Genomic DNA, 19,794 nt, shown 5'->3' with positions numbered 1-19,794 from the left:
CAATAAAACTGAGCTAAAAGGAACATGCATTTGAAAATAAACACATTAAACCAAACTATAAAATTGTCAAACCTAAAGCAGGTGTCTTGGGTTTCTCTTTCCGTACAGACATTTGTATTCAAGTCATCACTAAAAATGAGAACAAAATAGCATTAAAGTCACCAAAATTGCAACTGTCATGACTACCAATATTTGCTTAAATAATCATTGCATATTGTTTTTACTGAAACTAGTATGGAATTGATCATGACTATAATGGATTCTCTCCCTATTTCATTGATTATTCTGAAATCTAGATTAGCGGTTAACATAAAAGGGAACCCAGAAGTCTTTTATAAACATATAAATAGTGGAAGAGTGGGGCCGATTCGGGACTAAAAAAGATCATCTTGTGGAGGCAGAGGGTATGGTGAGTTACTAAATGAATATTTTGCATCTGTCTTCACTAGAAAAGAGGATGCTGCCTATGTAGCAATATTGGATAGAATAAAAATAGATAAAGAGGAGGTACTTAAAAGGTTGGCAGTACTCAAACTAGAAAAGTCACCCAGTCCAGATGGGATGCATCCTAGGTTGCAGAGGGAAATAAGGGTGGAAATTGCAGAGGCTCTGGCCACAATCTTCCAATTTTCCTCAGATACAAGGACTGGAGGATTGCAAATGTTACACCCCTATTCAAAAAAGGGGAGAGGGATAAACTCGGCAATTACAGACCAGTCAGCCTAATGTTGGCGGTGGGTAAACTTTGAGACAATAATCCAGGACAAAATTAATTGGCACTTGGAAAAGTATGGGCTAATAAATGAAAGACAGCAAGGATTTATTAAAGGCAAATCTTATTTGACTAACTTGATTGAGTTCTTTGAGGAAGTAACAGAGTGGGTTGATGAGGGTAGTGCAGTTGATGTGTATATGGACTTTCAAAAGGTGTTTGATAACATAACACATCAGAGACTAGTTTAGTAAAATTGAAGTCCATGGGATTAAAGGGACAGTGGCAGCATGGATATGAAATTGGCTATGAGACAGAAAGTATTGGTGAACGGTTGTTTTTCAGACTGGAGGGATGTATACAGTGGTGGTCCCCAGGGGTCGGTATTAGGACCATTGCTCTTTTTGAGATTATAAATATATCCTGGACTTGAGTATACTTTCAAAGTTTGCAGATGACACAAAATTCGGAAATGTAGTAAACAATGAGGAAGATAGTAACGGCCTTCAGGAGGACATGCATTGGTGAAATGGGCAGAAACGTGGCAGATGAAATTTAAAGCAGAGAAGTGTGAAGTGATACTTATGGTAGGAAGAATGATGACCGGCAATATAAACTAAATGGTACAATTTTAATGGAGGTGCAGGAACAGAGAGACCTTGGGATACACATACACAAATCTTTGAAGGTGGCAGGACAGGTTGAGAAGGCTGTTTAAAAAAGCATATGGGATCCTTGGCTTTATTGATAGAGGTATAAGTGTACAAAAGAAAAAGTTATGCTAAACTGGTACCAGGGATGAGGGACTTCAGTTATGTGGAGAAGCTGGGGTTGTTCTCCGAGCAGAGAAAGTGAAGATATTTGAAAGAGGTATTCAAAATCATGAACGGTTTTGATGGGTGTAAATAAGGAGAAACTGTTTCCAGGGCAAAAGGGTTGGTAACCAGAGTACACAGATTTAAGGTGATTGGCAAAAGAATCAGAGGTGATATGAGGAAAAAAATGTTTACGTAGCGAGTTGTTGTGATCTGGAATGCACTTGAAAGCAGGTGGTGGAAGCAGATTCAATAGTAATTTTCAAAAGGGAATTGGATAAATACTTGAAGGGAAAAAAATTAAAGGGCTATGGGGAAAGAGCAGGGGAGTTGGACTAAATGGATAGCTCTACCAACGAGTCGGCACAGGCACGATGGGCCGAATAGCCTCCTTCTGTGTTGTATCGTTCTATGATTCTAACACACTCACAGTATGCAGTATGGATTTCTTCCCTCTAGTGCTGCTGTATGTATCACTATGCATTTATGAAAGATCATATTTATAAGTTTCTCAGATGTAATTAAGGTACTAAAAGCAAGATTTCCATATTTACAGAAGATATGGAAAGTGGTGGCGTTCAATACAACTAGAGGTAGAAGGATTTGGAAGAAGGACCAAAATAGGCAGTATATGTTGAGTGGAATAGCGATTCAGTGTACTGATGAGCAAAAATGATTGGGGAGTTATCTGTAGGGAAAAAAGTAATTGAAACCATCAATCTAGTGCATGGCTACAGTGAAAAAGGCAAATAAGTTATTGAGTTACAATAGTAAAGGTAGCATGCAATTCAAAAGAAGTGATGTTACTGATTAGACTAGATTCGGAGTACCTTAGGAAGGATATTTCTACTCTTGAGAGAGCAGCATAAAAACAACCAAGATGCTCAACCAGGTCTAAGGAACCGAAGGTATGAGGAAAGGTTGAGGAGGTTAGGCATGTTCTTGTTGGAAGAGAGACTTCTAGTTAGCCTAATAGAAATTTTCAACATTTTGAAGGGACTTGATAAAATTGATCAGACAAATTGTCCACGATGACAAAGGATACAAAAACCAGGGAATATAAATTTTAAAATTAGGTTCAAAACAATGAGTTAACACTAAGAATTATTTGGGGAGTCTTGTTGTGAGTGCTGTATTGAAGGCCGTTCTGTGTTTAATACAAAATTTGATACCTGGACATGGCATGCACTAAGACATGAAAAAACCTAGAAACATTCTAGAAATAGGAGAGCTGTGGGCCAACAGAATGAAAACATAGCACTATACTTCTTAAGTTGTGAAAAAAAAAATCACAGTTCAACTAATGCCAACAGTGAGGACAAAAAAATCTGAAGATCATGTGGGTCTGGATAGGCTACTATACCCATGGCATGTGGAGTACAATATGTGAGGGATATAATTTTTACGACTACATTTTAGCAACTAGTGGAAGTAGGATTTCAATAATCTTAGCAAAATGTGACCATTTTTATATGATGTACGGGACTCACACAACTCAGCATCCAAAGACAAAGGAGGAACTATACAAAGAATTGCAACTTGACTTTATATATAAATGGTTTGGGGATGTTATCTATCCTGTAATAATATTGTGAAACCTAGTGAAAGAAATTTTAAAATAAAATTCACATCTTGGAGTGTTTGAAAGCAATAAAAACTTGGGTTAAAATGATTTTTATTGACAAGTATTTTTGAAAAAGAATGATAAACATTCTAAGCTATGATATTGGTGAACATGTTAAAATGTAATTTATATAATGAGGCAATAGAATAAACTTTTGTTTACAAAAAATTAGAGGATTAGTCTAGTAAATAATCCAGGAATGATTGTTTTTCTACTTCAATGGAGGTGTGGAAGAAAAAATACACATCCAAGAGGCTGTCTTGACACCCTGAGGAAGGCTCTTCCTTATTTGGCAAACAGCCTCTCACAAATTCAATCAGATTTGGATGATTTGTACCTTGGACCCTCCAAATCCAAAGTCTGAATTTATCCAAATGCTCATTCCAAATGAGAATGCTCACCTCCAATGTTTCCACTAATTATATGAAGAAATGGCAGTAATGTCAATAGAAATGCTGGACAACATGCTTGAATAGTTATTCACTGTCCAGAAAGTAAAAATAGAACATGGCTTTTCTAAGCACCCTTGAAATTGTACATTGTATTCTGGTAAATTTAAACTAATTTAACAAATTTAATGCTGCTCTATCATGACCAAACAGTGAAATTGTAACAGTGAAACAGCAAGTGCCTGAGTCTTACACAGCATGCATATTCCTTGATGTTTGTTCTCCCTCACATTCAGTGTAATTTATGTTGATTGATTTGTTGCACCCCTCACAGACTGTACTCTTAAGGTCCATTAGAATATTGTTTAGTTCAGGGTTCAAGTCCTCCTGAAGACCATTGGTCCTGGACACTGTCTGAAGTTTGTACATGAAAAAGAAAAATTGTTATAACTAGGCTATTTCTAAGGGGTTAATAAAAAGGCTAAAATGAACATTAATTTGCAACTTGAATTTGCTTAAGACTTTTGGAGCGGGGGAAGAGACATTGGGGGTAATTTTCAACATTGTTTGGGCAGTAAATTGGCAGGGTGGATAATCGGCCCATATTAGGAACCGCCCGATTTTCAAAATTCAACCTGTGGTTGGAAAGTTTACTCATAGCTGCTGAAGATTTCCAACAAAAAAACTGTACCACTCCGATCACATGCAGTACTCAAATAAATTGACCATCGCGGTAGAGGGAGAGATAGAGACATATCTATGTCTTTTCTGTGACTGAGATGTTCAATTAGACAGCAGTAATTTGCCCATTGTGCGTGGGGTGTTGAGTGTCAACAGCTTTGCCAAGGTACTGACACATCTCAGTATCTCTAGCAGTGGATTGGAAAACAGCAATACTTCAAACACTGCTACTTAATCTTTAAGAAGATTAAGTTATTGGGCTGGAAATCGCTTTCAAAATAACGGTGAGCCCAACAGCACTGACCATTATTGGTGGCGAAATCGAAGAGCAAGTTCTGGCGACCGCACATTCGCAGGACTTGTTCTTCCTGGTTTGCCGCCGATCTGACGGATATAAAGGGATAAAGGGACATTGTCGGCTGCTATCGATAGAATCAATTGCCCAGCGTCAACTTGTCTCCTGCCCAGCTGGAAACTAACTAATATCACCACAAAACAGGTACGCTCAGGTTTTTTTAAGTCTAAACTAAGTTTTACACAGGTCTTAATGACTGCCAAACAATCTCTCTGGCATTAAAAATTAACTTCCAAAAATGTGGAGTCTCTTTACTCCTGATTTTAATAGTTTTTAGACATTTAAAAAAAATGTTTAAAACTTTTTCCTTCTGTCTCTTTCATCTCAGTCTTTTAATTTTATCCTCTCTTTATTTCGCTTTCTCTGTCATTTTATAATAACTTGTTGGGCACATCTGGGTTTTTAGTCTGTGGTGTCTGTCTATGAACTGCATTTCCTGATTCTCACAGCGTGGCTTGTTTCAAGCTGATTAGTTGAGGGGCCTTTAAAGATCCATTCACCACTCACACAGCCCGGGAAAGAACGCTGATGTTACTTGAACTCCCAGTTCAAAGAAGTTGCTGTCAAAAAGAACGTGGTAACTTAGTGGGTGAATTTAAATCTAATGAGCGGTGAGCACTACTGGTTCGCCGCTCGGAGCATTTTACGGGCCAATGTTGTGGAAGTTCAGAAAACCGCTGTATGCTGGTGTATTCCTTTAAACACCAATTAAACATCAATATTTCTTGAACATTCTGAAGTAGTCAAATGTCACAGACACTTCTTGGCTTTACAGCATCTGAAATTGAAACTGGTTAGGTCTTATTTCCTTCTCATTCTTAAAGTAGGTGATTAGCACTATAAATATCTTGCCCTGCAACCTACTAAAAAAATTAAACCCTAATGAATGCTCTAATTGATGTCTGCTACAATGGCGATATGGGCGACAGACCCCATCAGTTAGACCGTTGTGCGCCCCAGTGGCGCATTTACACCAAAATTTCCTGGATAACTGATTAGAATAAGCCATAGCGAGCACAGCAGTGAATCACAAGCAACGCAGTCAATGGCCAAAGTAAAAACCCATTGCAACGTGATGCTACTCAGGCCCAAAACTGTTTAAAATGGATGATTAAAGGTTGAACCAATGGACAGAAACAAGCACAAATTCAAATTATAGAGAGCTGATTCAGACTTTTAAAAATATCTGTCTGGTTAGTTCATTACATGGAACAGTAACTCCCCTTCCCATTGAGGTTGTACGAACAATACAGAAACCAGAGGCTTATAGTCTTTAGTTTCTCAAGCAGTCTGTAATCCCAGCACTATGTCCAATTTGCTACTTGGATTCTAATAAGATGTAAATGGGCAGATTGTGATCACTGATGACCACATTCACAATGCATAGAACTAACGAACTGAATTACACATATAAAATTCACATTTGGATGGTCGTTTAAGGCTAGGGACCGGCACCCCGCTCCTCCCAAATATATACGATTTCTGTTGCTTTGCACCAATGAATGATTAAAAAAAACAGCACCGAACGAGGCAACACAATGATTTCTTAATTTAGACAGTAAACTACGATTCCTGTAAAAACACCAAACATACTGAGCCCACCAGCGCCATTCTGCAATGGTCTAAGAGGCTTAACATAGAGGATATTGGACACAATCTACTAAACACCATATTCAAACCAAAGAGGACTTCATGGCATTCTCACTTGACAAAGAATCATTTTTTGATCAAGTTAACTTGCAAATTTTTGTTGTCCAAAATGGGCCAATTTGGTATCGGATAGTCATTTATTTATTTAGTTGGCATTCTTTCTACTAACACAGCCTTTTAGCTGAAGTAAATACTAGTTGTTCAAGTATTCACACTTTAGAAAAACAACCAGGCAGAAGGGCTCTTAGTTCCTCCCACGTCTGGATACTTTTTTTGTGGTCAGCAACCCTCAGACAGATGGGAGGAAAACCACAGTTGCAAAGTACACTTCAGGTGTAGTTGATCAATGTTTACTATAATTCATATTAATTCTCACATTGTTAATTGATGTAAGCAATCCATCCCTTTGTCTGATTTTCAGTTTGGTTCGGATCCCCCGAATAGCCAAACTGAGTCACCGAATGTCAACTCCTTTCCAGCCTTGTGGACCATTATTTTTCTCAGTTGATCAATAAGTCAAAAAGAGGTTTCACCAAGCTTTTTGGTTAGTGCAATTGCATAGCAGAACAGGAATAAAACAGGAGAAATGGTGCAGCTGACAGCCTGCCCCATTACCAGAGTCAGAGTCCCTGCTGCCACCGTGTAAAGAAAAGGGGAAGGTGAAAGACCCGCTGTGGGGAAATCTGAGCCTTTTGGATACACTAGTCTTTAAATCACTAGCCCCACAAGACCAGCGCAGCGTGGGCAGGTGAAGTAGCACTCGGAACCCCAGTAAATGATAAAAGGAATGACCAGAGTTATCCGTAGCAAAATTATGCTCCTGGAAAATAAAAATGCATTTATTACGTAGATTATGAAAGATGAACACTTACAGAGGATAGGTATCCTGATGATGGCCGGGAAGATGATGGATTAACACCAACTGGAGGGGAATAGCCTCTAGTATTTGAATATGGACAAGAAGTAGTACTATAACCTGGACCTTGGATCTCCTTTAAAACGATATTATACAAAATTACAAAAGGTTAGCAACATTTACTTTTTTAAAAAAGTAAACAAATATATTTAATATATTACAAGAAGTATCCGTATTTGATTTTGACAACACAGTTTTTACTAATATGAAAACAAGTAAAAGGTTATTGGATTAAAAAGGGAAAGAAGCATCAGAATGGATACATTCTACCATTGGAACTCTACAACTGAACATGGAAAGGTGCACAAAATAGTCTGTGATTTGTCTTCTGATTTTCCATGTGACAATGCTACTTGTCTTTGTTCAGTGTCTTCTCCAGTGGCACAGCCAAGTTCAAAGACATGCAATTGTAGGAATAATAGATGAAGATTTATATTTGTATTCAGTTTCTGCATGACACCTAAATTGGCTCGAGTTGTCCTATATAAGCCAATTCAAATAAAAGGATCCAGACACTGCTCGATCACCAGCAGAAACCAACCACAGCACTGCTTAAGTATATTTCACTCTTAAACGTAATCATAAGTAGGTCAGTAACGTTGCTTCGGAATTACAACACAGCATTAAGAGTTCAATTTAACTCGGTTCAGAATTAGTATCACAGCCTTAGCTAGGTTTAACTTAATATAGCATATCAGTAATATTCAGTTTGGAGGATTACAGCATATGCTTTGTAACTTTAGTCCGTCACAGTTTATGTAACAAAGTAATAGATAACAGTCATGCTCGTCCTATTTAAGTCTTGGAAGACATGGAAAGATCCTATGAACTGGTAGCATTTTAACCATTACGTCAACACAGTTCCATCTTCCCCTGCTCGGGTCCTTTCCTGGTTTGTCAGCACTCCTCTTCTAATTTCAAGCACTTTCAACATACTTATACTACTTTAATTGTCCCTACAACTGGACTCCTCTATGAACTGTACTTGAGCAATTTAAGCATTTTCAGTTACAAACTTCTAGCAAGTTTAAAGAAGATAAGTCACCTGGTCCAGATGGGATTCATCCTTGGCTGCTGAGGGAAGCAAGGGTGGAAATTGCAGAAGTACTGGCCATAATCTTCCAAACATCTGTAGATACAGGGGTGGTGCCAGAGGACTGGAGAATTGCAAATGTTACACCCTTGTTCAAAAAAGGGTGCAAGGATAAACCCAGCAATTATAGGCCAGTCAGTTTAACCTCAATGGTGGGGAAACTTTTAGAAACGATAATCCGGGACAGAATTAACAGTCACTTGGATGAGTGTGGATTGATTAGGGATAGGCAGCACGGATTTGTTAAAGGCAAATCATGTTTAACTAACCTGATAGAGTTTTTTGATGAGGTAACAGAGAGTAGATGAGGGCAATGCAGTTGATGTGGTGTATATGGACTTTCAAAAGGCGTTTGATAAAGTGCCGCACGGTAGGCTTATCATCAAGATTACGGCTCGTGGAATAAAGGGGGCAGTAGCAACATGGATACAGAATTGACTAAGGGACAGGAAACAGAGAGTAGTGGTGAATGGTTGTTTTTCAGACTGGAGGGAGGTGTACAATGGTGTTCCCAGGGGTCAGTACTGGGACCACTGCTCTTCGTGATATATTAATGACTTGGACTTGGGTGTACAGGGCACAACTTCAAAATTTGCAGATGACACAAAACTTGGAAGGGTAGTAAACAGTGAGGAGGAAAGTGATAGACTTCAAGAGGATATCGACAGGCTGGTGGCATAGGTGGACACGTGGCAGATGAAATTTAACGCAGAAAAATGTGAAGTGATATATTTCAGTAGGAAGAACAAGGAGAGGCAATATAAACTAGAGGGCACAACTCTAAAAGGGGTACAGGAACAGAGCGATCTGGGGGTATATGTGCACAAATCGTTGATGGTGGCAGGGCAGGTTGAGGAAGTGGATAAAAAAGCATATGGGATCCTGGGCTTTATAAATAGAGGCACAGAGTACAAAAGTATGGAAGTCACGATGAACCTTTATAAAACACTGGTTCGGCCACAACTGGAGTATTGTGTCCAGTTCTGGGCACCACATTTCAGGAAAGATGTGAAGGCTTTTGAAAGGGTGCAGAAGAGATTTACTAGAATGATTCCAGGGATGAGGGACTTTAGTTACGTGGATAGATTGGAGAAGCTGGGATTGTTCTCCTTGGAACAGAGACGGTTGCGAGGAGATTTGATAGAGATATTCAAAATCATGAAGGGTCTAGACAGAGTAGATAGAGAGAAACTGTTCCCATTGGTGGAAGGGTCAAGGACCAATGAACGTAGATTTAAGATGATTGGCAAAAGAACCAAAGGTGACATGAGGAAAAACTTTTTTAGACAGCAAATGGTTAGGATCTGGAATGCATTGCCATAGGGGTTGGTGGAGGCAGATTCAATCATGGCCTTCAAAAGGGAACTGAATAAGCAATTGAAAGGAAAAAAATTGCAGGGCTACGGGGAAAGGGCGGGGGAGTGGATGAGCTGGATTGCTCTTGGATAGAGCCGGCGGGACTCGATGGGCCGAATGGCCTCGTTCCATGCTGTAACCTTTCTATGATTCTATGAAATTATAGCAGAACTTTACCTTTTTAGTTAAACAAAATTAAAATATTACTTTGACAATCAGAACAAAAGATAACTCCACCTACCAAATCTTCCAATGGACCACATATTATTTATATTGTCATGGAATTTTACCAGTTAAATAAGTCACCTGAGGGAGGTCAATAATTAGAAGTAAAACTTCCAAGAAAATATTGGGCCCGATTTTGCTCTGAGCAGCGAACGTTTGTTAGACTTGCAGTTGCTCATTGATTTTCCACGGGCTTTTGCACGGCAAGTTCCTGTCATTGGGAGCTCAATACAGCGTGGTGGCACCTGAGAAGCGTTCGGAATCATGCAAGAAAAAGTCTGATCACATGGGACAATAAACACTGAAGAGAAGACAAGCTCACCAATTCAGGTGAGTAGAGTCTTCAAATGAACTCTTAAATATAGAAAGTTAGTTTAATTATAAAAAGTTTTTTAAAGTTTATCCACAAACAGTGGGATCTCGAGTGGAAAAGGCATTTCTTCCCCTCCCTTTTCTTTCCCACACAGGCCTCTTTAAGCACTTCCAGGACTCTTGATATCACATAAATATGAAGAAAATGTGAGAAAATCACCCGGCTCTCTCAGACTTTTTGTACAAATCTCTGACAGTTTAAAAAAAGCTCCCTCCGGCTGAATCCTCGCTTAATTACACATGCGCGAACTTTAAATGGCAGCAAGACATGCTCCTCGCATCATTTCAGACAGGCCCTAACTTTTTCTGGCGAGTTTAGTCCATATCTGCGACGTCAGTGCAGGAATTTCACGCTGTTCAATTCATTTGAATGGGGAGCCAGATGCTGTTTTCGGCAGCTTACAGAGAGGCGATGCATCTCAGGCAGGAACTTCCCGATTTCCGCATTTAACTGCGCATGTGCACTTGCCGGAAGTTGCTATCCGATTTGCACATAAATAACGGTGAGGGCTGTTTGCCTCACCATTATTCTCGCAGCAAAATATGGGCCCAATAAAACTCTGAAATTTCTCACTGGTCCCTTTACAGCAAACAAGCAAAACTACAATATATCAATCTAACATTACAATCTATATTATCCACCTTTACCCAGTGCATCTCAAAGATATTTCAAGGTCTCAGCAGGATTGGAATGATAATGTAGCATGCAGTCTATATCTATTTTTATCCTCATAGCTTTCAATACCATTCCTAACCTTTTCAAAACCTGTTCATCAACATAGCATTAGTTGCTTTTGATAGAAGACTATTTCCTCACACCTCCATCTGCAGCATTGGTAATCATGTTATATCCTAATATGACCTTCCACAGATCCCCACTTCTAATCATAAATTCATGAATTAAACTGATTAACAACAATGAAAATACTGTTTTTCTGATATGTGGACAGGATAACAATATGCGGGATGATTTCCTCGGCTCGCTAAATTTAGTACAGTGAAAAACTTGCATAAAAATGCTTTTCTGATCTTATATAAATACCAAATAGAGAAATCTCTCCTTTGTGAGTGGGGTTAACCAGGCTTTTAGTACTGAAGTTCTGTGTGAAACAGTAACCTTTGGAAGAGGTCATGGCGTATTTAGCAATGGTCTACAGTAGATATTCTATCGAGCACAGTGTCAGCAGTTATTCTCGTAAGTAGACCTCACCTATGATCGAAGTATACCTTTACTACCCTATATCTAATTAAATGATAGTGCAAACCGGGGGATGATAACATAGATCCCTTGTTGCGTGTACTGAATTCTGTAATCTCGGATGTGCTGCCACGTGCATTCTCCTGTCTTTATGGAAGGCAGATTGAAAAGTACTCGTGGAAAGGCATGATTATAAACCAACAAACAGGGTTATTCTACAAGGTATATATTAGTGTTGTCCAATAGAAATCACTGACTAGCTATAGGCGTGGCTACGGCAACACCATTTTAACCACGTGCACTAATTTTAGTTGAAAAAGCTTTACACATATGTACTTCATGTGGCTACTTAACAAACATATACCACTTATCACTGTGAAACTTTGCCATCTTTCTCTTTCACCGAAGTTTGGAATTCTGGCATGAAATATCAGACACAACACTTCTTAGTGCAACTTCAAGGCTTTTGTCCAGCAGTAGTGAGTGATACTTTGATTTTATCAGCGAGATTGCTGAGAATATTGACTCACGTGAGACGCAACAGACCCGTCCCTTCTCTCCATCCAGAGAGAGGGGGGAAAAGATTGCGAGAGAGAGAGAGAGAGAGGGAAAAGAGAGCGAGAGAGAGAGAGCGGGAAAAGAGAGCGAGAGAGAGAGGGAGGAAAGAGAGCGAGAGAGAAAGGGGGAAAGAGAGCGAGAGAGGGAAACAGGAAGAAGAGAGTGGGCATGAAAGAGAGGGAACAAAAGAGAGTAAGACCAAAAAATCTTTTTTCTGCTGCCTGAAATAATTGAATTCCCAGTTGCCTATGGCTTCCCCACTTATATATTGGTCTTTTGTCCACTTCCTTCACCCGCTTGTGGGCATCCCAGTTCTCCCCAGCCAGCTTTCTTCACTACAACTGATCTGGAGTGCACCCTGTGTACCTGGTTCTGCCAAGCGCCCTGGTAGGCACAACGAATGAAAACGATTCAATCATAAGAAATATCCAGGACCAGACTGTAACAAACTTCAATGTCTCAACATACAAAAATAAACAGTCTATGATGACTGGCCTTTCTGAGGACCCACCTGAGAGGCATTCAAATTCTAAATGATTTTAAATATTAAGTCAAAAAAATTTGGTTATTTTGGGAGTTAACCCTTTGTAAGCTGAGTTCAATCTTTATAGAATTATCATAATATGAATGGAAACAAAATCTCTTCCAGGTAATATGGGTAAAAAACCCAAAGTAATACACCACCTTCGCCAAATGCAAAACCATCCAAAATTGTTCAGTTATCCAGGCCTAACACATCAGCTCTCTAACGCTATAGTTTACAATGGACTGAAACTAAGATTTAAAAGAAATCACAACAGCAAAACATCTACAAAAGATTAAAAAGAAAAGTCAAGTAAACAATTCATACCTTTACTTCCAAGGCATGCTGTAGCTTTAGGCGCATAAAGTCTTGCTCTTGACGCTGAATAACTGACTGACAATCAGAAAACCTGAGGCAGGCCTGTTTTACATGGAAACCATAAGCAAGTTAAATTTATCACCCAAGTTTAGTTGCTCTCTTTGCAGTTCTTATGCAAAGCATCAATATATAACTGAATTTATTACCAATTACAGAAATACTGATATCCAGCAGTACTTTGTTGGTGCTCTAAAGTGCTGTGCAAATAAGGTGACAAAGTGATGGAATGTAGGGTCATGCCTAAACCAAAGAGTAAGCTCCCAATCCTGGCCTTGCCATCAGGTCAGGTGCTAAACATGCTGTGTGTTTCTGGATGGTGGTGGGGGGGGGGGGGGGGGGGGCGAGAGAAAGAGAATAAGTAATAAGGCAGATTTTCTTGTTTCTGAACCTACAGGTTCTCATGAAAATTGGGCTGGGTGGGGAAAAGAGAGCACACACCCCTAACGGAGCCTGTTCGAATTTCCCTTGATCAATGGAAAATCAGGCAGACTGACTCCCTTATGGCATGTGCTCCTCCCCACCCAATTTTTCTGTATTTGCTGTGCCCAGATGACCCAATGGTCCCAGGTGCAGGAACAAGAAAATCTTGCCCTAAATATCCAAAGGTAAGGCTACCACAGACATTGGAAACCAAGTCAGACATCAACTGCTTTCAGGAAATAGCCAACCGAGACAGCAGCAAACATATACACAGACATGAAAAGTGTTGTGATGGGGAGGATCAGAGGGGATAATACCCATTGGGGATACCCATTGCATGGGCTATTATGAATCCCAGAAAAACACGCATGTACATCTGTATGTATGTGTCAGTTATGTTGCTTGAGCAGAGGAACCCTGAGCTCAAGAATCAGCTGGCTACACTCTCTGACATAAGGAGGAGAGAAAATTTTCTACAACATAATATACAGTCACCACACAGTTTTAGAAGGTCTAGATTGAAAAATGAGGTAGAAGAATTGGAATGACAATATGCAAGGGGAGCTGGAGAAGAGAGGAGCAGCAAGTGCAGGAAGCCATCAGGAGTTTTAGACTTGTCCAATGGTTATATCAATGATGCAGATCAGTACAGTGACACATGAGAGGGTATCCACCAGCTTTATCAATCTCCATGCAGAGGATCCTTACAATTGTCTGTTGGATCAGATGCTAACTTAGCATAATGCATTCTCCAGATCCTAAGGAAGTCCTCCTGGGTTTATTGCAGAACACTGGAAGTCAGTCATTGGCACTTTTAGCCTTCTCAACCACAGTAGAAATAGTCCCAGATATCAAGTCTCTCATCATAACTTGGCATCATCTTAGTAAATCAACACTGAATATTCTTTCTTGCGGGGCAGATTGGGCGAGGGAGATCGCAACCCAAAATTGGTCCCCCATCGTTGAGTTTACGCCCAAAAACGGGCACAACGATGTTGAATTTTTCCCTCTCTGGTGCTGTGGGGTGTGACCAATTTCTGCTCAAGTAGCGATTCTCTGCTCTAGAGACTCAATCTCCCAACACTGTACAAATGTGCTGCCCCTGGATACACTGCCGATCTATGATGGCTAAACTTATTGCACGCCACACACATCACAAGGGTTCCCTGCATTGTCATCCCTTTGTGCAGACTGTGTTAGTCTGAACTCACACTAGCACCAAACTTTTGCAAGAATCAAATTCCTATTACTCACTTCAAACAAAAGAAAGCAATAGGCTTTGTGAGTTGCAGCAAAGGAGTTCACGGACCACATTTGGCCTAGGGGCTTTGTCTTGGATGGCCCCAACTAGGGCATGATGTACAGAAGGACTTCAATTTAATCATTAAACAGAAGTGCTGATCAATGTTAAGAAACCACAGAGGGATTGCAAATTCCTTGAAGGGACTTCAGGAGGATATAGACAGATCGGTGAAATGGGCAGACACATGGCAGATGAAATTTAATGCAGAGAAGTGTGAAGTGATACATTTTGGAAAGAAAAATGAGGAGAGGCAATATAAACTAAATTGTACAATTTTAAAAGGGGATGCAGGAACAGAGAGACCTGAGGGTTCATATACACAAATCTTTGAAGGTGACAGGACAAGTTGAGAAGGCTGTTAAAAAAATATAAAAGGCATAGAGTACAAATGCAAAGAAGTTATGCTAAACCATTATAAATCACAGGTTAAGTCTCAGCTGGAGTATTGTGTCCAATTCTGGGAACCACACTACAGGAAGGATGTCAAGGCCCTGGAGAAAGTGCAGAGGAGATTTACTAGAATGATACCAGGGATGAGGGACTTCAGTTATGTGGAGAGATTAGAGAAGCTGGGATTGTTCTCTTTAGAGCAGAGAAGGTTATGAGGAGATTTAATAGAGGTGTGCAAAATTACGAGGGGTTTTAATAGAGGAGATAGGGAGAAGCTGTTTTCACTGGCAGGCGGGTTGGTAATCAGATGACACAGATTTAAGATAATTGGCAAAAGAACCAAGGAGGAGATGAGAATTTTTTTTATGCAGCGAATTGTTATGATCTGGAATTCATTGCCTGAAAGGGTGGTGGAAGCAGAATCAATAGTAATTTTCAAAAGAGAATTGCATATATACTTGAACAGGAAAAATTTGCAGGGCTATGGGGAAAGAGCAGGGGGAGTGGGACTAATGGGATAGCTCTTTCAAAGAGCCGGCACAAGCACGATGGGCCAAATGGCCTCCTTCTGTGCTGTACGATTCTGTGATTTTTCAACTGGAACACTGCATAACATTTCTTTGTTATGTTTTATAGGAGGGATGTCCAACCTGCAGCCCCAGGGCCACATGTGATTCCCAAGCCTTGCCAATCCAGCCCTTGAAGCCTTAGTAACTCAGTCCTATTTGAGTTTATATTTTTTATTTGCTGATTTGTCCTGTTTGAATGCTGTGGAGATTTGGGATGGGATGTTTTTAGTGCTGTTAGTTCACAGATAACTGCTAGGAGGAGTTTAAAAAAAACTTTGCCCATCTATTAAAATAAACTGAATCTAGATTTGCATTGTATCAAATTCCCCCTCCCCAGAAGCTATAAGAAACAACAGCAACAAAAGACTTAAAAAAAAGTATTGAAACAACATGCAATGTTAACAGTTTGAAGCACTGGCCATGAAAACAATAGGGGCTGAATTTTCAAAGTAAAAAAACAGATGGGTTGGGGGCAGGGGTGGCATTGAAAATTGCCACCATTTCAGACCCGTCCCCAACCCGCCCATTTCCGGTTTTCACCGGGACGGGCAACCAACCCGCTCCCAGGAGGCAGGTTGGGCCTTAAAACCTTTCAAGGTGGCTTCAGGCCCCCATTTTTTTCAAATTCCTGATTTCAGCCCTGGCGGGGGGGGGGGGGGGGGGGGGGCAGATTTCCGGGCCTTCTGTTTTACATTTCGTGAAAGGAGGCGAGAAGGCCCGAGACTAACAGGTAGGTGCCTAGAAAGGCCTAACTTGTGGGCCCAGAGGAGCAGGAGTGCTTCCTCCAGGCCCAACATGCCTACCTGCACCGACCCCTCCCATTGATCGCGGACACCCTCCCACCCGATTGCGGACCCCCGACCCTCTTCCCCCCCCAACTCTGATCCTCCCACCCCCAACCCTCCCCCTCAACGATCGCAGACCCCCCGCGATGACCCCCGATCCCGACACCCCCCACCACGTGACTGACCTCGGATCCCATCCACCATGACTTACGACCCCCGTGCCAAGCGATGCCCAATTGTGCCAACTTATGCCTACCCGTGACCCCCCCCCAATCCATAGAAACAAAGATTTACCTGCAGACTTACCTGAAGACGTCCTCTCCCTGACTGGTCTCCCGTCCGTCTGAGACCAGCCAGTCAATCAGGCCAGTAAGTCGGACGGGAAACCGACAAAAAAACCAAAAGACGTCCTTACGTCAAAATCGTAAGGACATCCGGGAAACCCGTGCTAATGGTTTCCTGACCTCAATTTCACCCCCCCGACCCTTTCCAGGCTAAGTTTTAAAATTGAGCCCCAGGCCTTTACAATTTAGCTAAAACTTGAAATCAGAGACTGCAGAACAAGATAGCAACCAAAAGAAACATTTACAAAGTACCGAGGGCTATTGAAAACAAAAATATTTTTACTAAAAGGAAAAAGCTTGTAACAAAGCAATCTTCGGAAAAGGCCAATTAATCTGATGGCAGAACATCACACAACATTGAGGACACCATCAGCAAAAGAACAGAAGTCGATAGGGGTCTTCTTTTAGATGACGCCAAAGAAAAGTCAGCAGAAAAGTATCTTAAAGGGACAGACATTTCTCTCTTTTTTTTATTCGTTCATGGGATGTGGGTGTTGCTGGCGAGGCCAGCATTTATTGCCCACCCCTAATTGCCCTTGAGAAGGTCGTGGTGAGCCGCCTTCTTGAACCACTGCAGTCCCTGTGGTGAAGGTTCTCCCACAGTGCTGTTAGGAAGGGAATTCCAGGATTTTGACCCAGCGACGATGAAGGAACGGCGATATATTTCCAAGTTGGGATGGTGTGTGACTTGGAGGGGAACGTGCAGGTGGTGTTGTTCCCATGTGCCTGCTGCCCTTGTCCTTCTAGGTGGTAGAGGTCGCGGGTTTGGGGGGTGCTGTTGAAGAAGCCTTGGCGAGTTGCTGCAGTGCATCCTGTGGATGGTACACACTGCAGCCACAGTGCGCCGGTGGTGAAGGGAGTGAATGTTTAGGGTGGTGGATGGGGTGCCAATCAAGCGGGCAGCTTTGTCCTGGATGGTGTCGAGCTTCTTGAGTGTTGTTGGAGCTGCACTCATCCAGGCAAATGGAGAGTTCAATTTTCTTATTGCTCCCTCCCTCAAGTTGCAAAACCTACACCTTACTTGTGGCATGTGAAGTATGAAAATTGATACCCAATCTTCAGTGAAATCTTTCACAATTTATATTTTTGTACAGTTATGGTCTTCAGTGAAAACTAGAGCAGAAATGGGTGGTGCAGTGGGTTAGCACACTGACTTTTCCACTCTAGACCTAGGTTCAAATCCAGCCCAGTTTTGATGGTAGCAAAGTCTGCTTTACCTGCTGGCCTATGTGTGTTTGGGTAGTCCCAGCTTAAACTGGATGCAGACACTAGGGGCATGATTTTAGCTCGGGGTGGGCGGGGGTTAACCAATCGCGGGGGTCATGTTGCGCCAGGTAAGCTTGTTGGGCCTGGATGAAGCATTCCTGCTCCTCCTGGCCCAGAAGCAGTGCAATAAAGGGACTCACCTCATGGATCAGGCCCTCCTCGCCTGCTTTCACCTGACGTGAATCAGAAGCAATGGGAAACCCGAACAGGTAAGGTTAAATTCGTTTGACATTTCTAATACACACAACATTAAGTGCCTCAACTATCACAATGAGGTATATTGCCCACTTAAATATCGGCCCGCCGGCTTTAAGTGGGGGCGAGATCTCCGGGTGTCTATTGCGCACACGCATCCTAATGCACCTGGGTTAAACCCGGAAGTGGGCCATTAGGGCCGGAATGCAGTCCCGCTCCATAAACAAACTATTTTTATTGCCCACCTGCCCCCAACCCACCCGTTTCTTGGGGGTTAAAATTCCCCCCAGGTGGCAAAGTTGATTTTAAGAAAATGAGTTCCAGTCCCCAGCAATGACATTATCTATGTCAATGAATACAAGATTTACTACAAATAATTAAAAGAAAAATTATAATTGGTACTGTTACCTTCTCTAGTGCTGTCTCCAATCTCATCAGTTTGTCCCTCAAACTTTTTTCTTGAGACTTCAGGGTGTCGAGCTCTCCAGCAATTTTGTTTCTTTCTGATACTATACAAGCAAGTTCCTTAGTCAGGCGAACCTTCTCTTCCTTTAGGTAGCATTTCTCCTACAAAACGTAAAATAGGTTAAACAGCTCTGAACTTGTTAATGTTCAATTTTTTTGGTTGGGGGGGGGGGAGGAGGAGGGGAGAAAGAGAGGAGAAATGTAAACATATACATAGTTTCAAAAACATGACAATACTCTGCTCCAAATTCGAGCTCAATTGTTCAAAGATACCAGTAAAATTTCTTAAATTAATATAAACCAAATAAAAAAGAGACACAAGGTATATTTTCTGGTTGGGTGCAAGCGGGAAGAGCACCATCTAAACTCTAGTGCAATGCCCCCTCATACTTCCAGATCAGCCCAATCAGCAATGTAGGTAAGCTCTTGGCATTGAAAATGCTTGTGATTTGGAGCATTTACTCATTCGTGTGTGGGAAATCTGGTGCTGCTGCAGCATTTAAATACCTGCAGCAGTTTAAATGGGCAGGCACTGTGCCTTTCCTATTTTGAATTAAGCAAGATTCTTTGGTGGTTCACGATGTCTGCAAGGAGAGCAATTTGCCTGAGCATACTTTGGTTCTCTGAAGGAGCTGTTCAAATTCTTCTGCAGAAAACAAGGCAAATTGGAGTGCTAGAGGACAAACAAGCTGCTCAAGGAGAATGCACCAGTAGCATTCCTCCCAGAAGTGTTGTATTATTCATATCATAGAATCATAGAAAGGTTACAGCACAGAATGAGACCATTCAGCCCATCAAGTCCACGCCGGCTCTCTGTAAGAACAATCCAGCTAGTCTCATTCCCCTGTCCTTTCCCTGTAGCCCTGCAATTTTTTTCCTTTCAAGTACATATCCAGTTCCCTTTTGAAGTCCATGATTAAATCTACCTCCACCACCCCCTCAGGCAGTGCATTCCAGATCCTAACCACTCGCTATGTAAAAAGGTTTTTCCTCATGTTACCTTTGGTTCTTTTGCCAATCATCTTAAATCTGTGTTCTCTGGTTCTTGACCCTTCCGCCAATGGGAACAGTTTCTCTCTATTTACTCTGTCTAGACCCTTCATGATTTTGAATACCTCTATCAAATCTCCTCGCAACCGTCTCTGTTCCAAGGAGAACAACCCTAGCTTCTCCAGTCTATCTACTTAACTAAAGTTCCTCATCCCTGGAATC

General features: G+C 41.3%; 1 protein-coding gene across 5 annotated transcripts in view; it reads right to left on the bottom strand.

Annotated features, from left to right (window-relative positions):
- Window positions 1–19,794, bottom strand: part of LOC137325263 (coiled-coil domain-containing protein 158-like) — a 137,979-nt gene that overhangs the window by 14,945 nt on the left and 103,240 nt on the right. For all 5 annotated transcript variants that reach the window (XM_067990174.1, XM_067990183.1, XM_067990146.1 and 2 more), the window contains exons 17-21: window positions 18,526–18,684; window positions 12,795–12,887; window positions 7,099–7,218; window positions 3,794–3,954; window positions 73–129 (exon numbers count right to left, since the gene is read on the bottom strand). In XM_067990174.1, the coding sequence (XP_067846275.1) occupies window positions 73–129; window positions 3,794–3,954; window positions 7,099–7,218; window positions 12,795–12,887; window positions 18,526–18,684 (590 nt within the window). The remainder of the gene's footprint in view (window positions 1–72; window positions 130–3,793; window positions 3,955–7,098; window positions 7,219–12,794; window positions 12,888–18,525; window positions 18,685–19,794) is intronic.

The sequence above is a fragment of the Heptranchias perlo genome, chromosome 1 (assembly GCF_035084215.1).
Source record: "Heptranchias perlo isolate sHepPer1 chromosome 1, sHepPer1.hap1, whole genome shotgun sequence".
NCBI classification, from domain to species: domain Eukaryota; kingdom Metazoa; phylum Chordata; class Chondrichthyes; order Hexanchiformes; family Hexanchidae; genus Heptranchias; species Heptranchias perlo.
Note: the sequence above shows the minus strand (reverse complement) of the source record. Positions and strands in the feature narration are given on the sequence as shown.